Source organism: Semicossyphus pulcher, unplaced genomic scaffold, assembly GCF_022749685.1.
Source record: "Semicossyphus pulcher isolate SPU_LCO1_2020_fin unplaced genomic scaffold, fSemPul1.0.p SCAF_6, whole genome shotgun sequence".
Classification (NCBI taxonomy): Eukaryota; Metazoa; Chordata; class Actinopteri; order Labriformes; family Labridae; genus Semicossyphus; species Semicossyphus pulcher.
In genome coordinates, this window is record NW_027211737.1 from 32,779,463 (window position 1) to 32,802,500 (window position 23,038).

The 23,038-nt window shown below is 43.1% G+C and overlaps 2 protein-coding genes and 1 long non-coding RNA gene across 7 annotated transcripts in view; 1 reads left to right on the forward strand and 2 right to left on the reverse strand.

Moving 5' to 3' along the window:
• cds1 (CDP-diacylglycerol synthase (phosphatidate cytidylyltransferase) 1) overlaps nucleotides 1-13,880 on the forward strand; it is a 38,596-nt gene extending 24,716 nt beyond the window's left edge. Inside the window, exons 10-14 of one of the 2 annotated variants that reach the window (XM_069682380.1) lie at nucleotides 570-722; nucleotides 817-936; nucleotides 2,261-2,364; nucleotides 2,521-2,696; nucleotides 13,822-13,880. In XM_069682380.1, coding sequence (XP_069538481.1) covers nucleotides 570-722; nucleotides 817-936; nucleotides 2,261-2,364; nucleotides 2,521-2,656 — 513 coding nt within the window. In that variant the 3' untranslated portion in view covers nucleotides 2,657-2,696; nucleotides 13,822-13,880. Of the gene's footprint in view, nucleotides 1-569; nucleotides 723-816; nucleotides 937-2,260; nucleotides 2,365-2,520; nucleotides 7,322-13,821 lie in introns of those variants that run through there. The other variant, XM_069682379.1, reaches the window with a different exon arrangement.
• Nucleotides 672-2,437, reverse strand: LOC138609733 (uncharacterized). The gene is made up of 3 exons (XR_011309504.1): nucleotides 2,187-2,437; nucleotides 835-923; nucleotides 672-747 (listed from the first exon to the last, which is right to left on the reverse strand). It is a non-coding gene; the product is annotated as an uncharacterized lncRNA (long non-coding RNA).
• Nucleotides 7,367-14,519, reverse strand: tmem175 (transmembrane protein 175). 4 transcript variants are annotated; one of them, XM_069682375.1, is made up of 10 exons: nucleotides 14,247-14,519; nucleotides 13,790-13,828; nucleotides 13,461-13,558; nucleotides 13,164-13,215; nucleotides 13,027-13,062; nucleotides 12,823-12,906; nucleotides 11,306-11,470; nucleotides 10,848-10,926; nucleotides 10,597-10,732; nucleotides 7,367-9,823 (listed from the first exon to the last, which is right to left on the reverse strand). In XM_069682375.1, the coding sequence occupies exons 1-10, from the start codon at nucleotides 14,451-14,453 to the stop codon at nucleotides 9,154-9,156; spliced, it is 1,566 nt and encodes a 521-aa protein (XP_069538476.1). In that variant the 5' UTR covers nucleotides 14,454-14,519; the 3' UTR covers nucleotides 7,367-9,153. The 4 variants fall into 4 exon arrangements, with proteins under 4 accessions (XP_069538476.1, XP_069538477.1, XP_069538478.1 ...); XM_069682376.1 differs by lacking the exon at nucleotides 14,247-14,519 and adding an exon at nucleotides 14,129-14,212; XM_069682377.1 differs by lacking the exon at nucleotides 13,461-13,558 and having other exon boundaries at nucleotides 14,247-14,271.
• Nucleotides 14,520-23,038: the final 8,519 nt, after the last annotated feature.

The following is a 23,038-nucleotide window of genomic DNA, read 5'->3' on the forward strand; positions in this document are numbered from 1 at the left end:
TGATGATGTCATAACATCACGTGACATGCTGCTACAGCGTAACAACATGCAGGAGATTTTCACATGATCCTGTTTTAATCTATTTGAAATGAAATCTATAAAAGCCGGATTGTTGTTTTTCCCACAGACAGACTTTAGTGTTTGGTGCCTTTGCATTGTGCGTTTGATGACGGTGTTGTTATGTAATGTTACCTGCGGGTGAAAAAGAGATTGTTCTCGTTTGCTTTAAAGGATCTCAAAGAAGAACAGCTAGAACATAACTTCCAAAACTTCCACAACCTTTAAGTTGTTCAGATTAAAAATGTTTGCGTATTTAGTTCATGTTTCGACAGTCAAAGCTGTTTGGGATCAACATGTTTTGTGTGTTTGGTTGGTGAAAAAATGACTTTAGAAGTTGTCTTGGTTTATTGACTTACATTACACTTTATTTCAGATGTATTCTAGTATCAACAAAGATTTCTGCGAGTAGCAAAAGCTTTCATATTGGCTCATATTGAAAACATACACACCAATATATGAACATGTCAGCCTCTCACACAGAGTTACACCTGTGTATGTCTCCCCCTCAGCTGGCCTACCTGCTGTCTCAGTTCCAGTACTTTGTGTGTCCTGTGGGCTTCAACAGTGAGACCAACGGGTTCACAGTTGAATGTGAGCCTTCGGAAATCTTTGTGATGCAGGAGTACACTCTGCCCGCTGTCCTGCAGAACACTCTGAGATGGGTAGGTCTAATTCAGATTTGTTCTCCTGTATGTAGAGAGGATCAAAATGAGGATGTTTGCTGTTCATTGAATCATGTTTCTTGTTCTCTTTTAGAAAACGGTGAACCTGTACCCGTTCCAGATCCACAGCATCTTCCTCTCGTCCTTCGGGTCTCTCATCGGACCGTTCGGTGGCTTCTTCGCCAGCGGCTTCAAGCGAGCCTTCAAAATAAAAGTACAAAACATCTGTTTCAGCACACGTAGTCTGTGATCAACTTTCCTTCATCTGTGATCCTGGTTTTGTATTTTTAATGCATCATTTCATTGTTTAGCATTTTGCAAGGTAAAGTTATCAACTTCTGTTTTTAGGTGAAATTTAAGTGCCAACGTTTCCTAATTTATTGTCACAGAAGTGAAAAGTGAAAGGGAAACGAAAATGACTGCGCTGTAATCTCTGTAAAAGTTCTTGTTTCCACTGACAGAGGAAGATGATTGTTTTAACCACACACAGACGTTACATCGCTCTCTGCACACACACCAGACTCCATTGTAAAAACACTGATTCTACAGTGTAGAACTCAAGTTGCTGGACTATCGCTGCCTCGCTCAGTTTATTTTTTGTGTTATTGTGTGACTTTAGTGTTTGAAATAGTTAGTTTAGATCGGACAAAATATTTGTGCAATACATAATATCATGGGGAAAAAAACTCTCCAGGTACTGGTAGAAAAACTAGCTCCTGTGTTCTGTGAGCTTAAATCAGTGTTTTTCTGAATGGAGTCTGGTGTGTGTGCAGAGAGCGATGTAACGTCTGTGTGTGGTTAAAACAATCATCTTCCTCTGAAACAAAAAGGTCTATCTCTGTAGGGATCCTTTCTGTCATGTTGTCACACACTTAGAAGAACAATCTGAGCCTGTCAGTGGAAACAACAAGAACTTTTAGTGGACGACCTTTGACCGGACACATTTGCCTCGAAGGAAAATACTGGAATCCCCTCTTTAACATGTTTATACTTCAGGCCTGAAGTTTCTGCCAGGTGAAAGGTTAGATATGCACTGAACTGATTGGTGCTCCACCCAAAGCTACAAGCTCACAGACTCAGATTAGTTTAAGGGAGACATTTGAATATTTCAGAAACTGGTTGGACTGCTTCAACTGCCATGAGGAGCAGAGATTCTCCTTAAAGAGACAGGTAGTTCAGCAGTGCTCTGTGTTATCCTTCACAGCAGCCTGCACTGTTTACTGCAGGCTGTCGAGGTGAACTGTCCCTGCTGTCCCCGGGGGGTCTAAGCAGCTTGTTTAAAGGCTCCCTGCTGTGAAAAGTAATTTCTCAGGCAACTGAACCAGTTAATGTTTGTGTAGTGATCGCCTCTGCATTCAGCAGACTGGCTTTGTAGCATGACTCCACCTAGTGACTCGGTATGTATGACAAGTGATCTGTGCAAACTGCACCAGAGCAGCATCACAAAGTAAATGCTTCACACACCTCCACCTGCGGATCTGCGGCTCAGCAGGTCGCTCGGTCCTGATCTTATGTCACCTGGTTTCTCCTCCCTGCAGGACTTTGCCAACACCATCCCCGGACACGGAGGAATCATGGACCGATTCGACTGTCAGTACCTGATGGCCACCTTCACACATGTCTACATCGCCAGCTTCATCAGGTGAGAAAAAGAGGCTCAGAGGAAAGTGGATTATTTTATATGTTTGTTTATGAGTTCCCATCAATCTGTCTTTAAAATGATAAAGGGGATCCAGATGTGGGATGTTCTTACCCTCTTGTTTCCACTGTGATCACATGTTGAATCACTGTCCTGCAGAGGCCCGAACCCCAGCAAAGTGCTGCAGCAGCTGATGATGCTTCAGCCCGAACAGCAGCTCAGCATCTTCCACACTCTGCACACCCACCTGAGAGAGAGAGGCATGCTGCCCCCCGCTGCCGCCCAGGCGGAATGAAACACCGCCGGCTGCACAGGAGGGTGACTGGAGAGCGTGTGTGAGGGTTTGGAGTTTGTGTAACCATGTACACACACACACAAACACACACAAACACACACACACACACACAAACACACACACACACACACACAAACACACACACACACACACACACACACACACACACACACACACACACTCATAAATATGGCTGTCGGGCGTGTGTGTGATCTAAAGCCACTCGCAGAGCTTCTATCATCATTCTTCCGGCTCTTCATTCGACTTCCAACCAGCTCAAAATCACGACTCGACCCCGAGGTGACTCTTCAGACTACGTGGAAAAACCTCGTAGTAAAAAAACAACACATGAACAGAAAACAGGCGGCTTTGTTGCTCGGACCGGCACACAAACTACAACACACTGAAGTCCTCATCCTAAATCACAGACTGAAGATTAAATGGAACAAACGGACTCTCGGCACATGGCTGTCTCTGCGCAGACGGACGGTGGACGTGTACTTCCATGTGGACGCAGATATTGCACTGACTCTAGCTGAACAAAGAATTTAAGAAGCTTTTACCAGCAGAACCTGGGCCCAAAGCGTCGGGCACGTGGACCTGAGCTGCAGCTAACAGACTGATGAGACTCGTCTTTGTGGGTGCAGAGATGATGCAGCAGAAACATACTGTAGACACTGTTTTATAGACTCTTCTCTATTTAAAGCTCTTAACCTCACAGCATAACAAAACATGTAGCATGAACATAAGTCCTGCTAGTCTAAGCCATGTCCGTCTTCCTCTCCCACAGTGTGAACTTTAGCTTTTAGTTTCCAGTCTGAATCTAAAAAAGTCGCACAATACGTCAGCACAGTCTGACTGTAGGCATGCTAACAGAAACTAGAGCATCGACACTTCAGCTTCATCTAATGTACATAAATATACTGGAAATATTTATCTGACAGATACTACTACATACTATAACTACTATGTGACCTGCTGCCGAAAAAACACTTTGAAGCTTTGAGAAATGATATGCAAAAAAAAGAGTTGAACTCATTCGTAGCCTTTAGCATGAACAAAGTAGATTTTTAACAGGTGAGACGAAGGTTTGATATGAGGTTGCTGCTTGTTTAGAGGGCGTGCTGGGTGGCCCTTTACGAGAGGTCGTAGAGAGTTTAAAGGTCGAGTTTGATGTTTGGAAAATCGACTTATTCTTGAGTAAGAGTAGAAGAAAACGCTGTGTGTGTGTGTGTGTGTGCGTGTGTCTGTGTGTGTGTGTGTGTGTGTGTGTGTGTGTGTGTCTGTGTGTGTGTGTGTGTGTGTGTCTGTGTGTGTGTGTGTGTGTGTGTGTGTCTGTGTGTGTGTGTGTGTGTAAGTTTGGAGCCAGGAGGTGAACAAAGACCACGAGCAGTCAGCATCAACCATATTCCCCTGTAGAGATCAATAATTAATCAATAATTAATTGTTGGTACAAAACAAACACTACTTTTATACAGTGACTTTCTGTGGCTGCCAACAACAGTTTGTGTGAGGTCATGCTGTCAATGAAGAGCAATACGTTATCCTATGAAGCAGCTGATGTGGACGCTGCAGTGAGTCACGTTGTGTGTTTTGTATCCCCGTCCTCTTTCACTGTCGGTCCATGCTTGAACTCAAACACTGCTGGTCGGATCAGAGAGTAGAGATGTAAAAATCACGTCTCCTGCTCCCCCCTTTCTGTCTCCAGAATCCCGTTAGCCGCTCAGTGTGGAGGTTAGCTCCTCGAGTGGATGTCAAAGTTTGAATAAGCTGCACTTTAGCTGCAGAGCATGCTGAATCATCAGAGAGAGAGCTGCTTGTGCTCGAGTAGCACAGATGAATGAATGAGTGTTAACGTTTGAGCTCATCTAGAGACATAACTTTGAAGGAAAGCAGTCGAGACGAACGGCTAATTACCACCAATATTACCCTTACAGGTTGGTGGCGACCTCTAGTGGCTAAAGTTATTGTTACAGGGGAAAACATGTAAGGCAGGTGGCGCAGCTTAAAGAGCAGTGAAGTGTGTTCGGGTTGGTGGTTGGGACGAGTGATGGGTCAAAAAAACGAACTGGACGTATTTTATCTTGACGTAGAGATTTTTACCAAAGCCACAAACTCTTTCCTGAGCATAAGCAGGCAGACCGGGCTGCGAGCTTTGCACAACGTGAACCACGTTTGTCTAGTGAGAACATGTAGGTATGAGGACGTGTTGCTCACCAGCATTCGTTCAGGAAACACCCCTTAAAGTTAATTAGACGTCACAAACCAGCGACCTGTATGTTTGTTTGGGTTGAACTGTTCCCTCTGCTGCCAGGGCTTATGCTAAGCTAGGCTAATTGTCTCCTGGTTCTAGTATCCGTACTAAACGCACATTCACACCACGGTGATATGAACCTTCTTCTGTAACTCTCTGACAGAGTTAATTTCCTAAACGTTGAACTGTTCCTTTAAAGACTTCCACATCCTCAGAAACATGTTTAACTGTTAGAGATCCTCTCGTGCATCAATCAGTTAAATTATTAAGTTGTGAATGTAGTTTGTGATATAGGATGTTATTAGAGATTAATATTAATATACGAGTACACTAGGAGCCTATATACTGTACACTGTGTGTGTATTTACAGTATTAACAGTACTGTATGTCCATATATAAGTATATAAAACTCTGATACTCTGGGCCGAGGTTTTATCAGCAATATTTTAATCTTATGCAAGAATATGGGTCGGATAATTTATTGGCATTTATAATTGACACGTTCACTCGTGTGATCAATAACAAAATGCATTATCAGCATGTAACGAGGCTGCGTCTGTGCCCGATGAGATTCTCTGACTGAGAGAGAGAACTGTTTACCAAAGCACTGACTCTGATCGACGTCCTCCTGACCTTTAAACCATCTTTGTCGTCTCACTTCCTCTCTTTGTTCTGAAAGTGAGAAAACAAGGAGCGCTAACGTTAGCATCGTAGCCTGTGTCACTTTTACTCCGCTCACTTCCTTCAGTTGTCAGACGAAGACGTTGTAATGTATTCTTCCCGTGTGCTCTTTAGCGTGTCTCCCTGTTTGAACAGAATGGGGGGGTGCTGGGACCAGCTGTATCGTACTGTATAAACCTGCTCTACAGGCTTTTCTCTCTTCAGCCGTCGCTGTTCGACAAAGCGTGTCGACACCTGGACTCAGTTCAGACTAAAGACAGAATCACCAAAACGATTTTTATTTTCTTCATGTTTTATACGTGTGCCAGCGGAATGATTCAGCACTGTTATTGGAGAATTAATCCATTTATCGCAGCATTAAAAACTGAGATCATTTAAAAGTATAAATTTAATAATGCTTTTAAAAAAACTTTAAAACATGGAAACTTTAAAAAAAAGTTTCTCGTCTCCAAAAAATGATTCAACTTCTTTCTGAACTGTTGGAAATAAAAAAAATCTTAATTTAAAGATAAAAAAATCCTCATGTCAAATTCCAGTTTTGAAATTATGAAACTGTTGATTTAAATAGAAATTGAATGAATGAATGAATTAAAATAATTTATTGATTGGACTGTTCAGATCGTTGTCGTCGATACTGTCACTACTTTATTCACTTAAGAGTGATGTGAAACAAAAAAGCAGCAACACTGTGAAAAGAGCAGGTGCATTTTAATTTAAATATTTTACACAAAACGAGCAGAATGATCTGAAAACAGAACATTAACAAGCTGCCTGAGAAACTTTATGAAGGTCAGACACGACGTGCAGAAGAAACTTCAGACTAAAAAACAAGTTTATTTTTACGATGCAAAGAAAGATTTAATATTTTTTCCAACAATATGAAGGAAAATGTTCAGCGTCATGGAGATAATAAATACAACTGAATTTCCTTTTGTCCTTTTCTGTTCTTACCTTCTTACCTTACCTATCTCCTACCTGAGATAAGACGTTCAGACTTCGATGCTTTGTCTGTCAGTCGATCAGACAGCTCAGTTATTCTCATTCCAGTTTCAGCTGTGAAACGTCCAGAATCAAACCTTTGATCTAAATGATGTCAGTTTAAGATTTTAAAGGACAAGAAGCGCCTGAAACTAGTGAAACACTTCAACATAAAAACTGCTGAGATAAAATATCCTGTCAGACATTAACCTTTGCACTGAAGCTCTGACAGCCGGGAAGCTGACTCAAACAATGAATCAGTTATTTAAATATAATTGCTGATGGTGCTGATATTTAAGTTTTCTGATTGATTTTAGAAACAAACTGATGGATAAAAATGTACCTAATAAATATAAGAAGTGTATTATTCCACTGGCACACTCGAGCCTCCATAGCCTCACAGTCGTAGTTAATTTATATTTGTATTAAAGCTATGAAGGTGAAACACTTGAGGTACACAGACGTACAGGTAGGACAGAAGAAGGTGGTTTAGGAGCCAAAGTGTGGGATGACGATGCACTGCTTTTTAATTTATCATGTTGTGGATATTTTGTGTGATTTTCTTTGAGCAGAAATGTTTTCTAATGGAGGTGTGAAGCTTCTGGAGTGCATTAAAGGTAATACACAGAGAGTCTGGTGTTAATATATCGGGGGGGATACAGAGGAAGGTGAACCACACTGATATCTTGTTAGGGATATTGTAAACATGTTTACTGTACGGAGGTGAATAAAGTTGTTTTCTTTAAAATGTCTGTTCCTTATGTTTCGTCTCCTTTTATTAATGACAACACAGATAATTCACATTTAACTTTTATTCACAAAGCTCCACAGCGTGTTCTCTGGCTTTAAAACCAAAGATTATTGCAGTGTGAGACAAAAAGCAGCGATCGCAGTCATTTTACAAACACACAACAACGAAGCATCGGGAACAGAAACCTGTCAAACGTCTGAATGACAACAAAAGACTCCTCGAACCTTCTGAGAAATAAACGAGAGTAAAGGTCAGTCTGCTGAAAATACACAAATACAATTATAATAGTTACAAATGTCAGCAAACAAAAACATCGATTCCTTCATAAAATCAAAGATAACCGTTCTCTCATCCTAATCAAACCACGCCGATCGCAGGTCAATAAAGGCTGATTAAATTAATTAAACATAAATCCAAAAGACAAACGCACAAAAACTATGAACAGACAAACGAGCTTTCTGCTCACGTTCAGCTCCGGCCGCACGATTCTGTTTTTGAACTGCTAACTGGACGGTTTGTTGATGAATCCACCTGGGCTCCATCAGCCGACAGGCGTCTTTAAAGTGCGTCTCAGACTTGAGTTTTCTTGGAGTCGGTATAAAAACAATAATAACAATAATAATGATCTTCAGACACAAACTTGGAACACGATTCTACAAACTAATAAAGCATTTCACAGATGTGTGTGTGGAAACTTTAGAATGATCTACCAGTAGTGTATTAAAATATCTATAAGGTGTGTTTTTATTTGCACATTAGTCTGCATGTTTCTACAGTAGCCCAGAAGGGACAAACCAAGCTAAACAGGTTTTTCCAATTATTTGCGAAAGTCGATTCTTCTCCAGGCGAGCGGGTGTCGGTCCCAAGACGTCTTTTAAAATAAATAAAAGGCTTTTATTTTTTAATCAGTTCGATTAAATATTTGTAGCTTCACAGATTGCTCCGTATATTCGGATGGATTAATTATTTGCACTGATTTGTTTTCATAAATATCTCCTCTTTTCCTTTTGGAAATCTAAAGTTTTAGGAGTCATTAAGCTGCACAGACTTACAATAAAGATAATATTTGATATATTATTGTAAATATTAAAATCCAGTGGGATTTACACACAAATGTCTGACTTCTAAAATAGTGCATGTTGAATCTTGACACACTGCAGGCCTAAAGCGAGGCTTGCTGCTGCACACGAGGATTATCTTGTGGGAACAAGTGATTTTTTTATCTTTGGAGCAAAACCAAACAAATCTTCTTCTTTGATCACGTTTAACTCTTAAAGCCTTCTGCCTTCATGGACGTGTTCCTGCGACTGAATGGAGCATGCTCAGATGTCAGGGCCGAGCAGAGAGGCTGCACTGAACAAAAGCAGTTGGACGGAGTTTCATCATCATAACGTCTAATTAGAAAAACCTGTTCTCCTGTTCTGCTGAACCTTGTCAGCCTGCAGCCTGTGATAAGCTGTCACTCATTGTTTCGAGACGTTCCCATTAATGACCTTTTCAATCAAAGTGGGAAATATGATTTTCAACATAACGAAGATGATTATGTTATTATATTATCATTCTTCTAGTTTTCCTTTAAAGACATTAAATATATGAAGAAGCTTTGGCTGTCTCTGGTCCACTTCCTCACTTCACCTTCAACATAAGCGTCACTTTAATCCCACAGATTGTTTCTCCGGTTTGAACCAGCTGAAAAGGTGAAAAGAGAACAGTCTTCTCCTCCATGTCTTCAGACCCTCTCAGTAACTCTTTCAGAGACCAGGCGTTTCAGCATGAAGCCTTCCTGCGCCGTCACTTAGCTTGACTCTCTGTGCCCACCTCTCTTGCTTCTAGCTAAGTTACTAAAGCGTTAAATGGCACTCTCGTCTCGTCTTCCTCTTCCACAACGGACCTCTGCTCGGTTCTATCAGGACAGAAAATTAGCCGTATCAAAGCTAGCCCGACGCGCACCAACAGCCTCAGCACAAGAAAAGCAAACGGCACCGTGATCTCCATCAGGTGGAAAATCGGGGCGCTAAATTTACTGAGAATACATGTTAGGAAAAACGTGCCGAGGGCCACGCAGGGGTACAGAGCTAGCTTAGCAAGCATAAACACATGCTCACGTCCACCATATCGCACATACGGGTGCAGCGTTTCCTGTTCGTTGTACAGAGCAACCACCCAAATACAGAGCTGAAATATTCCTGCAAAGAAAATGATCACACAGCTGATCTGGATGGCTTCCAGTTCGTTATGGGAGTTGTTTGGGAATTCGTGTGTTAGCTGGTATGCTAACGGCAAACCTCCGACAAACGCCAGTGAGAAGGTGTTGAGCAGGCCCATGAAGCGCGTGGCCTTTGTGACATGGAGGAAGAGCGAGTGGTGCACAAACCAGAGAAGGCCGACGGTGAGGAAGGAGCCGAAGTAGGCGAGGTACTCTGGACCGTAGGCCTGCAGAGCCGCGATCAGGCTGCCGCCAAACTGCTTCTGCACCACGGTCGGGTCCGGAACGTTATCCTCGCTAACAAGAAGAGAGGAGGGCGGCTTTTAACACACTTATGATCAGAAGTAATCCATAATGTTGACATGAGATGGTGAACCAAGCTAACCCCTCAATAAACATCTTCATCTGCTCACATCCTGTACTCACATTAATCAGGCATATTTATGGAGTACTTTGATCTGACTGTTCAAAGACCATTTGAAAAGGACATTCAAAAATGTGGCTGTGGCACACTGTGACACACTGTGACACACTGTGGCACACTGTGGCACACTGTGGCACACTGTGACACACTGTGGCACACTGTGGCACACTGTGACACACTGTGACACACTGTGGCACACTGTGACACACTGTGGCACACTGTGGCACACTGTGGCACACTGTGATACACTGTGATACACTGTGACACACTGTGACACACTGTGGCACACTGTGGCACACTGTGACACACTGTGGCACACTGTGGCACACTGTGATACACTGTGATACACTGTGACACACTGTGACACACTGTGGCACACTGTGGCACACTGTGGCACACTGTGACACACTGTGACACACTGTGGCACACTGTGACACACTGTGGCACACAGCTGGCAGCTTTACTTCATGCTGGTATAACTGGAGCATAAATAAATCCACCATGTGCATGAAGGAAATGCGACTCAGAAGAGTACTGCCTGCTGCAGCTGAGTTTCACTGCCTGACGTCTTTTCTCACACAATATCTGCTGTGTGAACAAAAATATAAATGTCATTAAACTTTAATGTCATTAAAGTGACACAAACCAGATGTCCAGGATGAGGAGCGTTGCTACGATGGCGTAGACTCCGTCACTGAACGCCTCCACGCGCTCCTTGCTGAGCGGCTCGTTGGGCAGGTAGGTGTAGAACAACATGGAGTCCGGACTCTCCTGCACCTGACCTGGATGTGAGCAGATTTGGTTTATGTTTTATGAAGGCGATACTCATGACAGATGTTATGTAAACACATGCACATCCTGTCAGACTTTTGATCTGCACTTAACACATGTTTTTACCGATGGCTTTGTTGCGACACCACTTCAGAGCCTGAGAGATGTACGGCAGGAAGATGACGATCGCCAGCAGCACGTAGGACTGAAGGACAAACAAAGCGTCACCACGCGCCTCAAAGTTTCATCTGTCAATGTTCATGAATCAACTTGTGCTTTCCAAGATTCGTCTTCTGTTTAACTTTTATAGTTACAGTTATGTTAGGCATGTTTAAAGATGCCATGTTGCTTTGGATTAAGGTCAGTGTATTCATCTATACCGGAATAATCTTCAAATAAAGCTTTCAAACATGCAGGTAATCAGATCGCTCTCCACAGAGGAAGATGTATTTAAAATACTTCATAGGAATCATTGCACCCCGATGAGACAGATTACTATGGACTACGTAAAGACCATTTATGTTGGAAATGTGAAGCAGAACAAAATGTCAGATGTAGCATCTTTAAAGAGCGATGTGACGTACCAGCTGGAAGAAGATGAAGGAGAAGATGCTGGCGATGAAGCACATGAGGGGGACCCGCATGATGACTTTGAGGATGTGTTCTTTGTAGAAGGTTTGGTTCTCTGAGATCTGGATCTGCTCGTTCAGCAGGAAGGGACGGCTGAAGGCGTACAGCACGATCACACACTGACGATACAGCACGATTGGGATTATGAGCAACAGGTTGGGATCATACAGAATGAACATAACAGGTAAGATAAAAAGTGACTATGATGCAGAATATATATATATATATGTAGACATATTGGCAAGTTAGTTGTTGTTGTGTCAGATCCCAATTCATTCACAAGACGCTCTGATGCACTCCAAACCTGCAGAGGGCGACCACACACAAAAGGTTGGTGGAACCAAAACTCTCTGCGAGTGCTCAGAGGGACCATGTTCACCTGCGCACTCACTGGAAAGGCATGGCATGAAATGTTTGGATGTAGCTCAGTTAGCCCTTTCACCTGCTCCTGGAAACAAGGCAGGACCACAGCTCCTGATCAGTCAGAAGAACTGGTAGGAAAGAACAACTCTGAATGTGGGTGATGTGTTGAGGTTGTGCTTCTCCACGACTGTTTGAATTAGTGCATCAGAAAAATGCAGTTTAAGTTGGATTATTTTGGTTATGCTAATTTAAGTTTATGTACTTTGTTGAAACTTTATGTGAACTTAATAGTTAAGCATGATGTTACTTTAAGTATGTATATTGTTACCTTAAGCATTAACTGGTTTGAGATTCTAAGTTAATTTGAATGACTTTGTTTGCTTTGATAATCAACTAACGGTAACATTTATTCTTTAGGAAAACTTTGAGGGAAAATGTTTATGCATGTCTTCTCTGTTTAGGTTATCAACCTATTCTATTCTATTCTATTCCATCATTCTGTTTGTCCATTGAAAGCATCAAACATCGAACCACCTTCAAGAAAGTGAAATCAAAGAATAAGAAGAACTGAGTCGTCCTTTGCATCCTTCAACAGCTGATCAAGCAGTTTTCAAGTTTGTTGAGTTTTGGTCACAAAAACACACAAAAGTTGACACAAAAATCAGTTTTAAAATTGTTGGATTTTAGTGTAAATTGATAAAAACACTTTTTTTCTCCAGGTTCAGTTTTTGATGTTTCGAGGAAATCCTGATCAGATTAATAAGATTCTATTTATAGATCCCCAACTGAGGAAGACGACGTGTTACAGAGGCTCAAGAGTCAGAGTGAGGTAAAGAGCAACCATCCGGTAAACACAAATACAAACAATGATATTATTATTATTATTAATATTAATATATATGCTATGGAGTCATTTTACTCACACAGCGAGATCAGCATTAAGATCAAATCAAGTATTTTAGTAAAAGCAAAGTACGTTTAAAACAATTGCACAGAATGATTGAACAGTAAAGATTAAGAGATGAGAATACAATGTTTATGAATATGTACACTCTCATAAATATATAAAAAATATCAGAATAGGACTGTAATAAAAACAGTGTCTGACCTGAATGACGCCCATCACCATCACACAGCCACAGAAGAGTAAAATCCCGAGGACGTGTTCAGGGAAAGTCGCCATCAGAGAAAACTGCACCGACGAGAGAGCAGAAGTTAAACGATGTCGATGAACTGAACGGATGTTTGTGCAAAGTTCAGACGGGTTTATTCAATAAACTGTCATCGAGCCGCCGCAGAGACTCGGACTCACCGTGTACGGCAGGAAGGTGATCAGCATCATGCAGGCCTGAAATCAAACAGTCATTGCACATCAAAGATACAACTACATGAAGAAGGAGAAGAAGAAGAAGAAGAAGAAGAAGAAGAAGAAGAAGAGCGTGTACTCACGAGGTTCAGCAGGGCAAGGCAGTCATCGATACGAACAATGATCTGAAATAACCTGTTAAACACAAAGAGCAAGAGATTAACAACTTTAACACTGCTGCTACACTACAGCATCTACTGCTAATACTGCTGCCAATACTGCTGCTAATACTACTGCTAATACTAATACTACTGCTAATACTACTGCTAATACTACTGCTAATACTAATACTACTCATACTGCTGCTAATACTGCTGCTAATACTAATACTACTCATACTACTGCTAATAATAATAATAATAATAATAATAATATCTGACCTGATATGAGCCGCCCACGCTACAGTCACAATCAGGAATGTCATTAAGTAAACGGCGATCTTTGTGGTGAGCAGAAGCTGAACGCTCTGCCTCAACTCCTGCACACGTGCACACACACGCACACACACACACAATGTACATGTCACCTATTTTAACGTACTTTACATGTGTACAGTATTACTGCAGAGATTTTTTAGCTTATCTGGTACACTTGAGTTACAGTAACCTTTACCTTAACTAATAACACTGTCAATACACTGATCAATATTCTACATTTCTAAAGCAAAATAACGGCATTTTACACATGCATCATTGTTATTAAACATTACCTCATTATCTTCCACCTTTGTGTGTGCGACAGGTAATATCTGTGAACACAGGACGGAGCATTAGGAGGAACGTCAGATGTGCAGAGGGAGGTACGTGAAGGTGAAGATCTGCAGAGATGATCGACATTTCTAACTAACAGTGAAGCAGTGAGCCGAGCACCAGAACCAGAACTTTATGGACTTAAGAATTATTCATCACTGGTAAAGACAGTATATTATTTACAGGTGGATACTGAAGGATACGTGACTTTCATGCTGTCCATGTTGCTGAGATATCTAACATCCTAATTTAGCTCAAGGTGAAGCACAAGACGTGAGCTTTCAAAGTTCCTGAAGTACCTGCAGATTTTAGTCCAATGACTCTGATGTTTACTAAAAGGTTCTTTCAATCCGCAGACATTTAAAAAGCAGCAGGACGTTAGGACCCCACCCAGCAGGTTAACCCTCTGCGGCTCACCATGACGGTGGCGATGATGGAGATGAGCGCGTCGCTGTAGGCCAGCAGTCGGTGGGAGGACTGCGTGCCGCTGTGGCCCTCCCGGTCGGACGGAGTGACGCTCTCCAGGAACGATGAAGTGGAGGCTGCGTGGCTCCTCGCGCCCCTCTTCTCCATCTCCTCCTCCACATGGTGCTCTATGATGTCTCTGTCGTCGTTTTCCCCCATCGTGGAGCAGCTAGAGGAGCAGAGAGGAGGCGGCGGAGACCATGGGAGCCGGCGGACGGAGCAGTGTTTGCAAACAGAAACAGAGACAGCTGAGAGGGCGGAAACAGGAAGTAGATACTCGATTGCTTCCTGTTGTCAGCAAAGATCGTTTATTAGGAAGATGAATCACTCGGTGGTTATTTTCATTTATACAGTCTACGGTTATTTTAAATATTATAATTCAAAACTAAATCATCGTAAATATTAGCAAGTATAAAGCAAGTGAGACAGAGGGGAGAGGGAAAGAAAGAGAGAGATGGATAGAGACAAACAAACACACCAACAATAGATTTTATTCTATCAAAAAAAAACCCATTAAAAACCACCGCGCGACCTCAGTATTATCAGAAAGTAATTAATTAAGACAATGTGCAGACAATGGACCGGCTGTCTGTTCTGACTTCCTGGTTTTGCCTGATTGGTCTTTGTGTATTTTGTCATGTTTGTACAGTTAAAGAAAAGGGACGCTGAAACATGACAGTGTTATGGTTTACTGGTGCAGATTAGACACCTCTGCCACTAGAGGGCGACATTACACTGTCACTGGCAATGCAGAAACTAGGAGATCTCCTCTCGTGACAGTTTGAGCACGTCAGCTCTCCGTTAGAAGGGTGACACCTGTAAAAGTAAGAAAGTATATTATTCCATACAGCTATATATTATAGTAAATGTTTTCAAGCTAAGAAAACAGCAATAATATATCAATGAGGTGAGATAACACTGAAGGCGACAGTAACTTTTGAACAATGGACTCTGACATAAAGGGATTATATAACTCTCCTGAGAGACAGTGACATGAATATAACAGACGTGAGCAGGTTCTTTCTCCTGCCGGCCTCGGGGGATCCAGAGTAGGATCAGGAACAGGGTTAGAAGCAAAGCCTGGGGCCAGTCTCGAGTCCTGAGTCTGACGTCTTTAGTCTGGATCTGGTCTATCTTTACCGATCTTATTCAAGCCGAGACCGAGCAGTGCAGCCGGAGCCTGAGGCAACACCTCGGGCTATCTCTGCTAATGATGTCCCTGCAACCTGGGGTCCTCCTCCCTGAACCCTGCTCATGCAAATCAGTGCAAAATCTCTCCCTTGATCCCTTGATGGATCCACTGCCGACTTTAGAAGAATAATGGCGAAAGAACAGCTGCAGCAGTGTCTCTAAACTTCCTGTTTCTGGACAGTGACCACTGTGGACTCCACACGCTTTACCCAAGTAGAGGTGCAGACACAGGGATTCTTCCTTTTTAGTCCATGTCCAGAAAAGATCATGACCTTTCAGCTGATCCTCTGATATGGAAATATGTTTTCTCTGTACCACAACATAATAAGAGGGGTTTCTTTGACAGAAGCTGCCATTTATCCTGCAATAATAATGAGAGCTGAGTGACACATAAACAGAAGGCAGACCCAGCAAAAAGAGACCTCTTTATCCATCTATATATTGAACTCAAGGTTAGTGGGAGTGAGTTTCCCTACTCGATTGCAAGACGAGACTCAGAATCAACAGCTTCTTGCTGGTCAGGACATGCAAAGAAGAGCAGAAGAAGCAGAGGTGAAGAGCTCTCTGTCATGAAGGAAACCATCGAGCACTGAGTTTGGGAGAGAAACACAAAAGACTGCATGCATTCTGCACTGACCTGACTGCAGAGCAACAGGATGTCGTAGAACATACAGTTACATTATCACTCAGTCAGACGATTGCATAACACGATGCAGACTGTGGATTTCAGGGCTTAACTCCTCCAGACTGCAGATTAATTCTTTTTTTCAACCTGAGCTGGATCATTGGTGATGCTGCACATCTGGACGAGCAGCAAAACAAACAACACATTTATGATTTCACACTTTCTCTGTGTCCCGTCGCCTATTAGAAAAAAACAACACAAATTGGTAACAAGCACTTAGAAAGTGCTCCGGTCGCCTGGATATTTATGCTGAATGAATCGGGGATTATTTCTCTGCGAGCCAGCTGCCATGTCACACAGGAGGCAGACATGCAGCACCGCCTCTGAACACGGCTAAGCTTCTTTCAGCATGAGAGGGAGTTTTCAGGACTCACTGACGATCAGAAAGGAGGTGTGCTTTAGTGAAAGCTTGAATCAGTGATGAGCAGAGAGAATCCATGCATCGTGCAAACAGCCTTTAACCCTTTGACCTCTGCAGAAGAAATTGGCTCGCTAGTGTCATTGGGCCTCATTCACTAATATCTGCGCAGAAATGTTCTTACTCTCCGCAAAAAATAAGTACTTGCACAAAATCACCGTCGGATTTATGACACGTGCGTACCGGCCAATTTTGTTCTCACCACCATGTGTATGTTAGTAAATCAGAACCGTTCTAAACTGACAGGCGTGTGTCTGCGATCTGCAATCAGCATCCTGCCACGCCTCTATTTCTCCATATAAGGACATCTGTTTGGTGCCGCATGAAGAGAGCGGTGTTACGGAGAAGCTGACAGAACGTGAAAGATGGCCTCAAAAGGAAAAAAGAAAAATTTCACATCAGCAGAAATAGAAACGATTGTAACAAAAGTGTTACACTTCAATATGAACATTTTCATGTGGTCTACTCTGTTGTAAACTTAATAAACTAACTCAACTGCTATAATTGAAGTTTTTAATTATATGACAATAAATTATGAGGACGACACGGCATTTATGTTTGATCCATACATTAGTAAATTCAATTGTTGTCTATTAAAGCCTTTTTTTTCAATAAATGAAGTTTTAATATAGTATGCATTTAGTTAAAGGGTGTGTGTTAACATTTCCGAGGACATTTCTTTCATCATTTGTGCGTACGCATGGTCTGAGGGAGTTCTACATTTGTTCGCAGAGTACGAAGAAATTTAGGTAAGAACAAATTGATGAATTCCAGATTTGTGCGTCAAACGTGCGTACGCACAGTTCAAGCACAGATTCGTGCGTACGCACTGTTCGTAAGTGAGGCCCATTGTTCTTAAGTTCCTATGCTTCCCACAAACATCACAGATCAACAAACCACACTGCCAAAGCAAAAAAAAAGCCTCCAGAAATAACACAAAAGAGCTCTGACTCACTGGAGGAAATGCACCCAGAAACATCAGAAGCCTCCAGCACCTGAGGAAAGCAGCAGAAGGGATCTCCTGCCCTCCCCTCTCTCTCTGACATCACATCAGGAGCGACTTCCCCGCAGAGAGACCCTCGGTCGGAGGCCCATCTGCTGAGGAGTCTCCTCTGTGATCCTTCATCACTCTTCGTCTCTCATTTCCCCCTCCTCATCACATCCTCCTGACCCCTTTCCCTTCTCTCCCTTCCTCCTGCCATCCCCGTCTGAGGGTTCAAACCATTATTGAGACATTACTGAGTCCGTCTCCCCTCTATGCTGCCCGTCCCCACACATGAGCCCTGGTGCCTTAATCAGTTGTGACAGGAGATGTGTCGGCCATCGCAGTCCTGCTGTCTGGACCTGGAGCTCATCACCTCCTCTTAATGAACTCTGTCAGATGTAGCAGACCTGCTGATGAAAACTTACATGGCCTGATAAACTGTCAGGAGGATTTCTCTCTCTGTGGATTTATGTTTATATTCCAGAATAATATTTGATCATGCTGCCGGCATCCTAAGGACAAAAACCTGAAGCCCAATCTCTAGTTTCAAGTCTTCTTCAACACAGCATGATGTTCATTTAGACACTGATGCTCCCATTGAGAGTCACAGAGAGCAGGAAGCAGGGGAGGGTTTAGGGCGGGGCTACCTGTGATTGAAAGGAAGATATCATTCAGCACCACCTGTCAACCAGGATAAAGATGTAGATGTTATTTTGGTCTTAAAAAACAAGATGGCGACGGCCCAAATGCCAGTCACAAACTAATGCTCTACACGATTGTTTATGAACATGCACACAAGTTATCTAACGTGCATATTCAAGTTTTTGTTCTTTCTTTTAAAGTTAAGACGAATAAATCTGCTCCGTTTGACAGCACGTCTGGGGGAGCTGCTGCTAGCTGAGCTGCTGCTAGCATTAGCTCAGCTTGTTTTAAAGTTACGATTCCTTCGCTGTTCATGACTCAAGGTTTTTTAAAATGGAGCCGAAACATCCAAAGAGGTCTCCTCCTCGTCCAACGAACAGACATGACAGTTAAAACTGGTTATAGCACTAAATAAGGCCGTTACGTGTTAAACATGTGTTTTTACTCCTCAACACACACAGACATAAGGAGAAGCTGCAAGCTGTTGCTACTCTTAGCTTAGCATGTTACTGTAAGACAAGTTTGTTTGCATTCAGATTCACAAGAACTTTAACTTGAGTTCTCGATGAAGCCACGCTGTATTCAACTTTCACAGATCCATAAGTTGTAGTTAAATGCAAAGTTAGTTTTAAAATGACCACATGAAAACCTGTCGAACTAATGCATCAAACCCACCAGGCTGAACTGTTGTGCACATTTTCTCAGTTTCACTCTTTAGGTAGTTTTTGCAGTCAGCAGCAAACACCTGAACAAACACGCCGGCAGCAGAGAAACACAGACACCAACGTTCACGTAGAAAACAGAAATCCTTGAAGTGTTTGGACAGCAGAGACGCTGCACGAGTTCACTGTGTTATTCTGTGTAACTTAACTACGAGGGATGAACACTTGTACTGTTCATAATAAAACAGAGCTCACCTTACAAAGGTCACTCGAGGTGTGAAACTCTTCAGTCGGAATGCTTCAGGTTTCTCGGAGGTGATGAGATGAGAGGTGACACTCACTAACACAGATATATTACTCAGGCTGCGGCCATCATTAGCTGCATTAGTGACTGAAGGGATGATGAGCTGAGCTGCTGAGAGGGACAATAAGCAACCTTTCACTTTGGAGTATATAAAAGATATATAGATCTTATATATCTATATATATATATCTATATATACAGTCTTTGCTTTGGAGTCACAGTTTTACTTTCCTGCAGGTTCTATCTTGTGCACGTAGGACTTTTTGTCTACATCGCCTTCAGGTCATCAAAAACAGCTTTGGGTCCATTTAAGCGAATCATTTTGTCCTTTATTGTGAAGGAGCTTTGATGCTAAGTGATGCTAAGTGATGCTAAGTGATGCTGATGGGACTGTGTCGTCCTCTCCTGAACGACACCTCTGACTCATCTCTGTCTGAATTGCTGCTCTTTCATTCCTCCTCGTGTCTCCTTCTAAAATGAAACGTCAAAGCTGTCAAGGTGTGATCATGAATCCTTGGTGTTCATTAACAGAACCACAGACTTTATCACAGAGGGATTAATGAGCAGTTATTACACCACCACCACTTATATTCCATTGAAGGAGAAATGCAGAGTCATCAAAGTCATGCGGTTAAACAAAAAGAACCAGGTACGTTAACCGGTCTTCTCATCACTCTGGCCTGTCGTCCTCTCTGCAGGGAGAGCCGACAGCTGTCCTGACTCCCTGCACGGGTCGCCACAAATAAATCAGTGTACAAACAGTGAACGAGCTAACAGGCCGGCACGGTGAGCACAGACACAAATAGCTGCTAATCAGCGCTAACGTATAAATAAAATAATGAGTGTAAAAAGTGTCAGACGGTCTGTTAGTCCAATAAAGCGTCTTTATCTACAGGACAGCTGAAGAGAGACAGGAAACATGGGGACGAGAGACTCAGACCACTCAGGCCGGGAATCGAACCTGCGATCAGTGCATCGAGGACTGTAGCCTCTGTACATGGCGCGCCTGCTCTACTGACTGAGCTAAAGCAGCGCCACAGTGAGACAGATTATCTGTCTGATGTTTACATGAGGCTCTAACAGCACAAACACGGTGCACGGTGTTTATACGAGCAGCTTCCAGGTGTGACTTATGAATGTAAAGAGGGAGCGTGATGACAAAGTGCTTCAGAGGCTCAGGTGTCACTGAAGACCTCATATCTGAGCCCGTTCTTCCATGACGCCCGGGCAGGTCAAAGCGGTGAGCTCGATCTCTCGGCAGCTCCGAACACTCTGATCAAAGAGCGAGACTTTCTCATCTCAGCTTCAGACAATCTGTCAGCGCGTCCGCCTCGGGCTCAGCCATGTTGACACTACACACCAGGTGTAATGGAGTTGACCTCCACAGCCAATCTGCTGCCGAATAGACACATCAATAATATCCACAGCTCTGAGCCGGAGCAGCGCGAACTGTAAACTCAGCAGATTGTAAATAAAGGTTTGGCCGGCTGCGGCAGCAGAGACAGGCTCTCTCTTTCAGAAGTCTCTGTAGCTGCTGGATACTGTGGACTTCTGCTCGCTGCTTTTCTCTAGCCAGCTAAATGAATAAGGCATGAGCACAGACTGTATAGCTTTGGTAGCTTAAAGTTTGCTAACCGCTTGCTCCTCTACAGCTTCACTCTCGTCCACGTGTGGTCACAGCCTCCATGACGTTTCTGACAGTAGAAAAATCAGCTGTGTGAAGTTTTGATTTAAACAGTCAAACATGAGAATTTGTGTTTTCTGTACAATAAATCATGAAGCCCAGACACATGTGGACCCAGTGTGTGCTACAGAATTACCCAGAAGGCCCTGCAGTGTGTTTTAGCCAGTCAGGAGGTAATGAGCCTTTACTTCAAACCCCATTACCCAGGAGTCTTTGCTGCAACCGAGCCCAGCTGCTGTACAGTTGGGACAACGGAGGCAGAGGGATGAGACGTTCCCTCCGTCGGGTTAAAGTGACGATGGAAGCGATTCGTTTAGCAGGAAATGAACGTAATGAGTTTCTTGGTCTGTGATGTGAGCGTTAAGAAGTTTACAGATTATGATGCAAAATGATGTTATGATGTTAGTGTTTCTGCTGCTTCCTGTGATACAGCAGTACACGTGGCTTACTGGCTGTGATTGGAGCTAAAGCTTTGTGTGCCCCAGATAGCACTCTGTGTTTGTGCAGAGGCGGTCGCTGCAGAAATCCCTCCTCATGCATTTATTCTGAACCAATGCTGCACAAACTTTAGTAATGTACGTTTATGTTCTGGTTGAAAGAGGTGTGAAACGGTCACTTCCATGTGCAGTGCATGAATCTGTGAGTCCTGTTTTCCCCTGCCTTCCATGGTAACAGTACAGCTGGATGACTGGACTGCTGAGAGCACACCTGTGGAGGATGATTGTTAAGAGTTTATTGAAGTTGAGAACGTTGTAGCTCCCTGTGTAGACAGCAGTCCACAGTAGTGATACGTTTTGTCCTTTCTACCTTTGAGCATTTTGTAAATTGAAATTAGAAAGTTTTTCAGCCTCTCAGTTTTTTAGGTTTCGTGCTGGTTTTGCTTCTTTGTTTTTTGATGATCTTCAGTAAAAGATTGCAGTCTGCCTCTGGGTCCTCCTACCTGCCTCGTGTCATTATGTTTCTGATCATGAATCAGAGGCTTTATTGGCCAGGTGTGTGTGCACATCGAGGAGTTTGACTCAGGTGACGTTTAAAACACGACTGTCAGATCGTCACAGACTGAACTGTTGTTGGCTGAAACTTGAATTTGTTGCAACATTATGGTGGCCCTGTGTGTGTGTGTGTGTGTGTGTGTGTGTGTGTACATTTACCTGATCATCAGCTCACCTCAATCAATCAGGATTTGTTGACTAAATCCAGCTGTGACGTGAGAGATTAAACCTTGTGTGTGACATGAAGTGAAGATCTCGTAATCTCAGTAATGCACAGATTTCATACGGAGTCATCAGCTGATGTTTACGCCCTGACAGTTTGCCCCGCTCCATACGACACGTTTTAAAACAGGTGTTGTCTCAGATTACGTTCAAGCTCCCGTCGTACAACAGGAAGTTGTAGCATCGCACCAACGAAGCTGCAAACATGTTTACAGCCTGGTACAAAACAGTTTGGGTCTCTATAGCTCGTTTCTCTCTTCATGACAACTGTACGGGGAGAATCTTTATACAGCTCACCTGTTTACATTATATTAAGGCTTAAAGTGATGCAGCATTAGGGGCGTGGCCTCTTTGAGTGACAGGTGGGAGCTGCTAGCTGTCTGCTAGATGTCACCTCAGCTAACTGAGAGGTAGGGCACGAGTCCGCTACGTTCCACTGTGCGTCTTTAGTCTGATAGCTACCTCCACAAATATCTCATTACAGTAGGTAACTAGCTCATTAGCAGCTAATGAATTAGCTTTGATAACTTTGCATTTGGCAACAGCTCACTCCCCTCGTCCAATCACGGTCTATTCTGGCTACAGGAAACCAACATGGCTGCAACCGGCTGCATCCTGATGTCCTCTCCCAGAAGTGGGTCAGCATCAGACTTCTGTTCCAGTCCATCTCTCGTGGAGGAGCTCATGACTGCTCTTTAATGTTGAAGCTAGTTTAGAGGTGTGTGTGTGTGTGTGTGTGTGTGTGTGTGTGTGTGTGTGTGTGTGTGTGTGTGTGCGCGGTGTAAAGGCCAAGCCGTTTGAGACAGCCACATTAATGGAAGGTAAATCCCCCCCGACGTCCGGCCCGTTGACTCTCCTCTGAAGGATAAGATGCGATCATCCGGAGGGCGAGGGCCAGCCGGTGAACAGGCTGTGGAAGGGGCAGCGACAGTAGGGTAAGACAGGATCAGCAGAGAGGA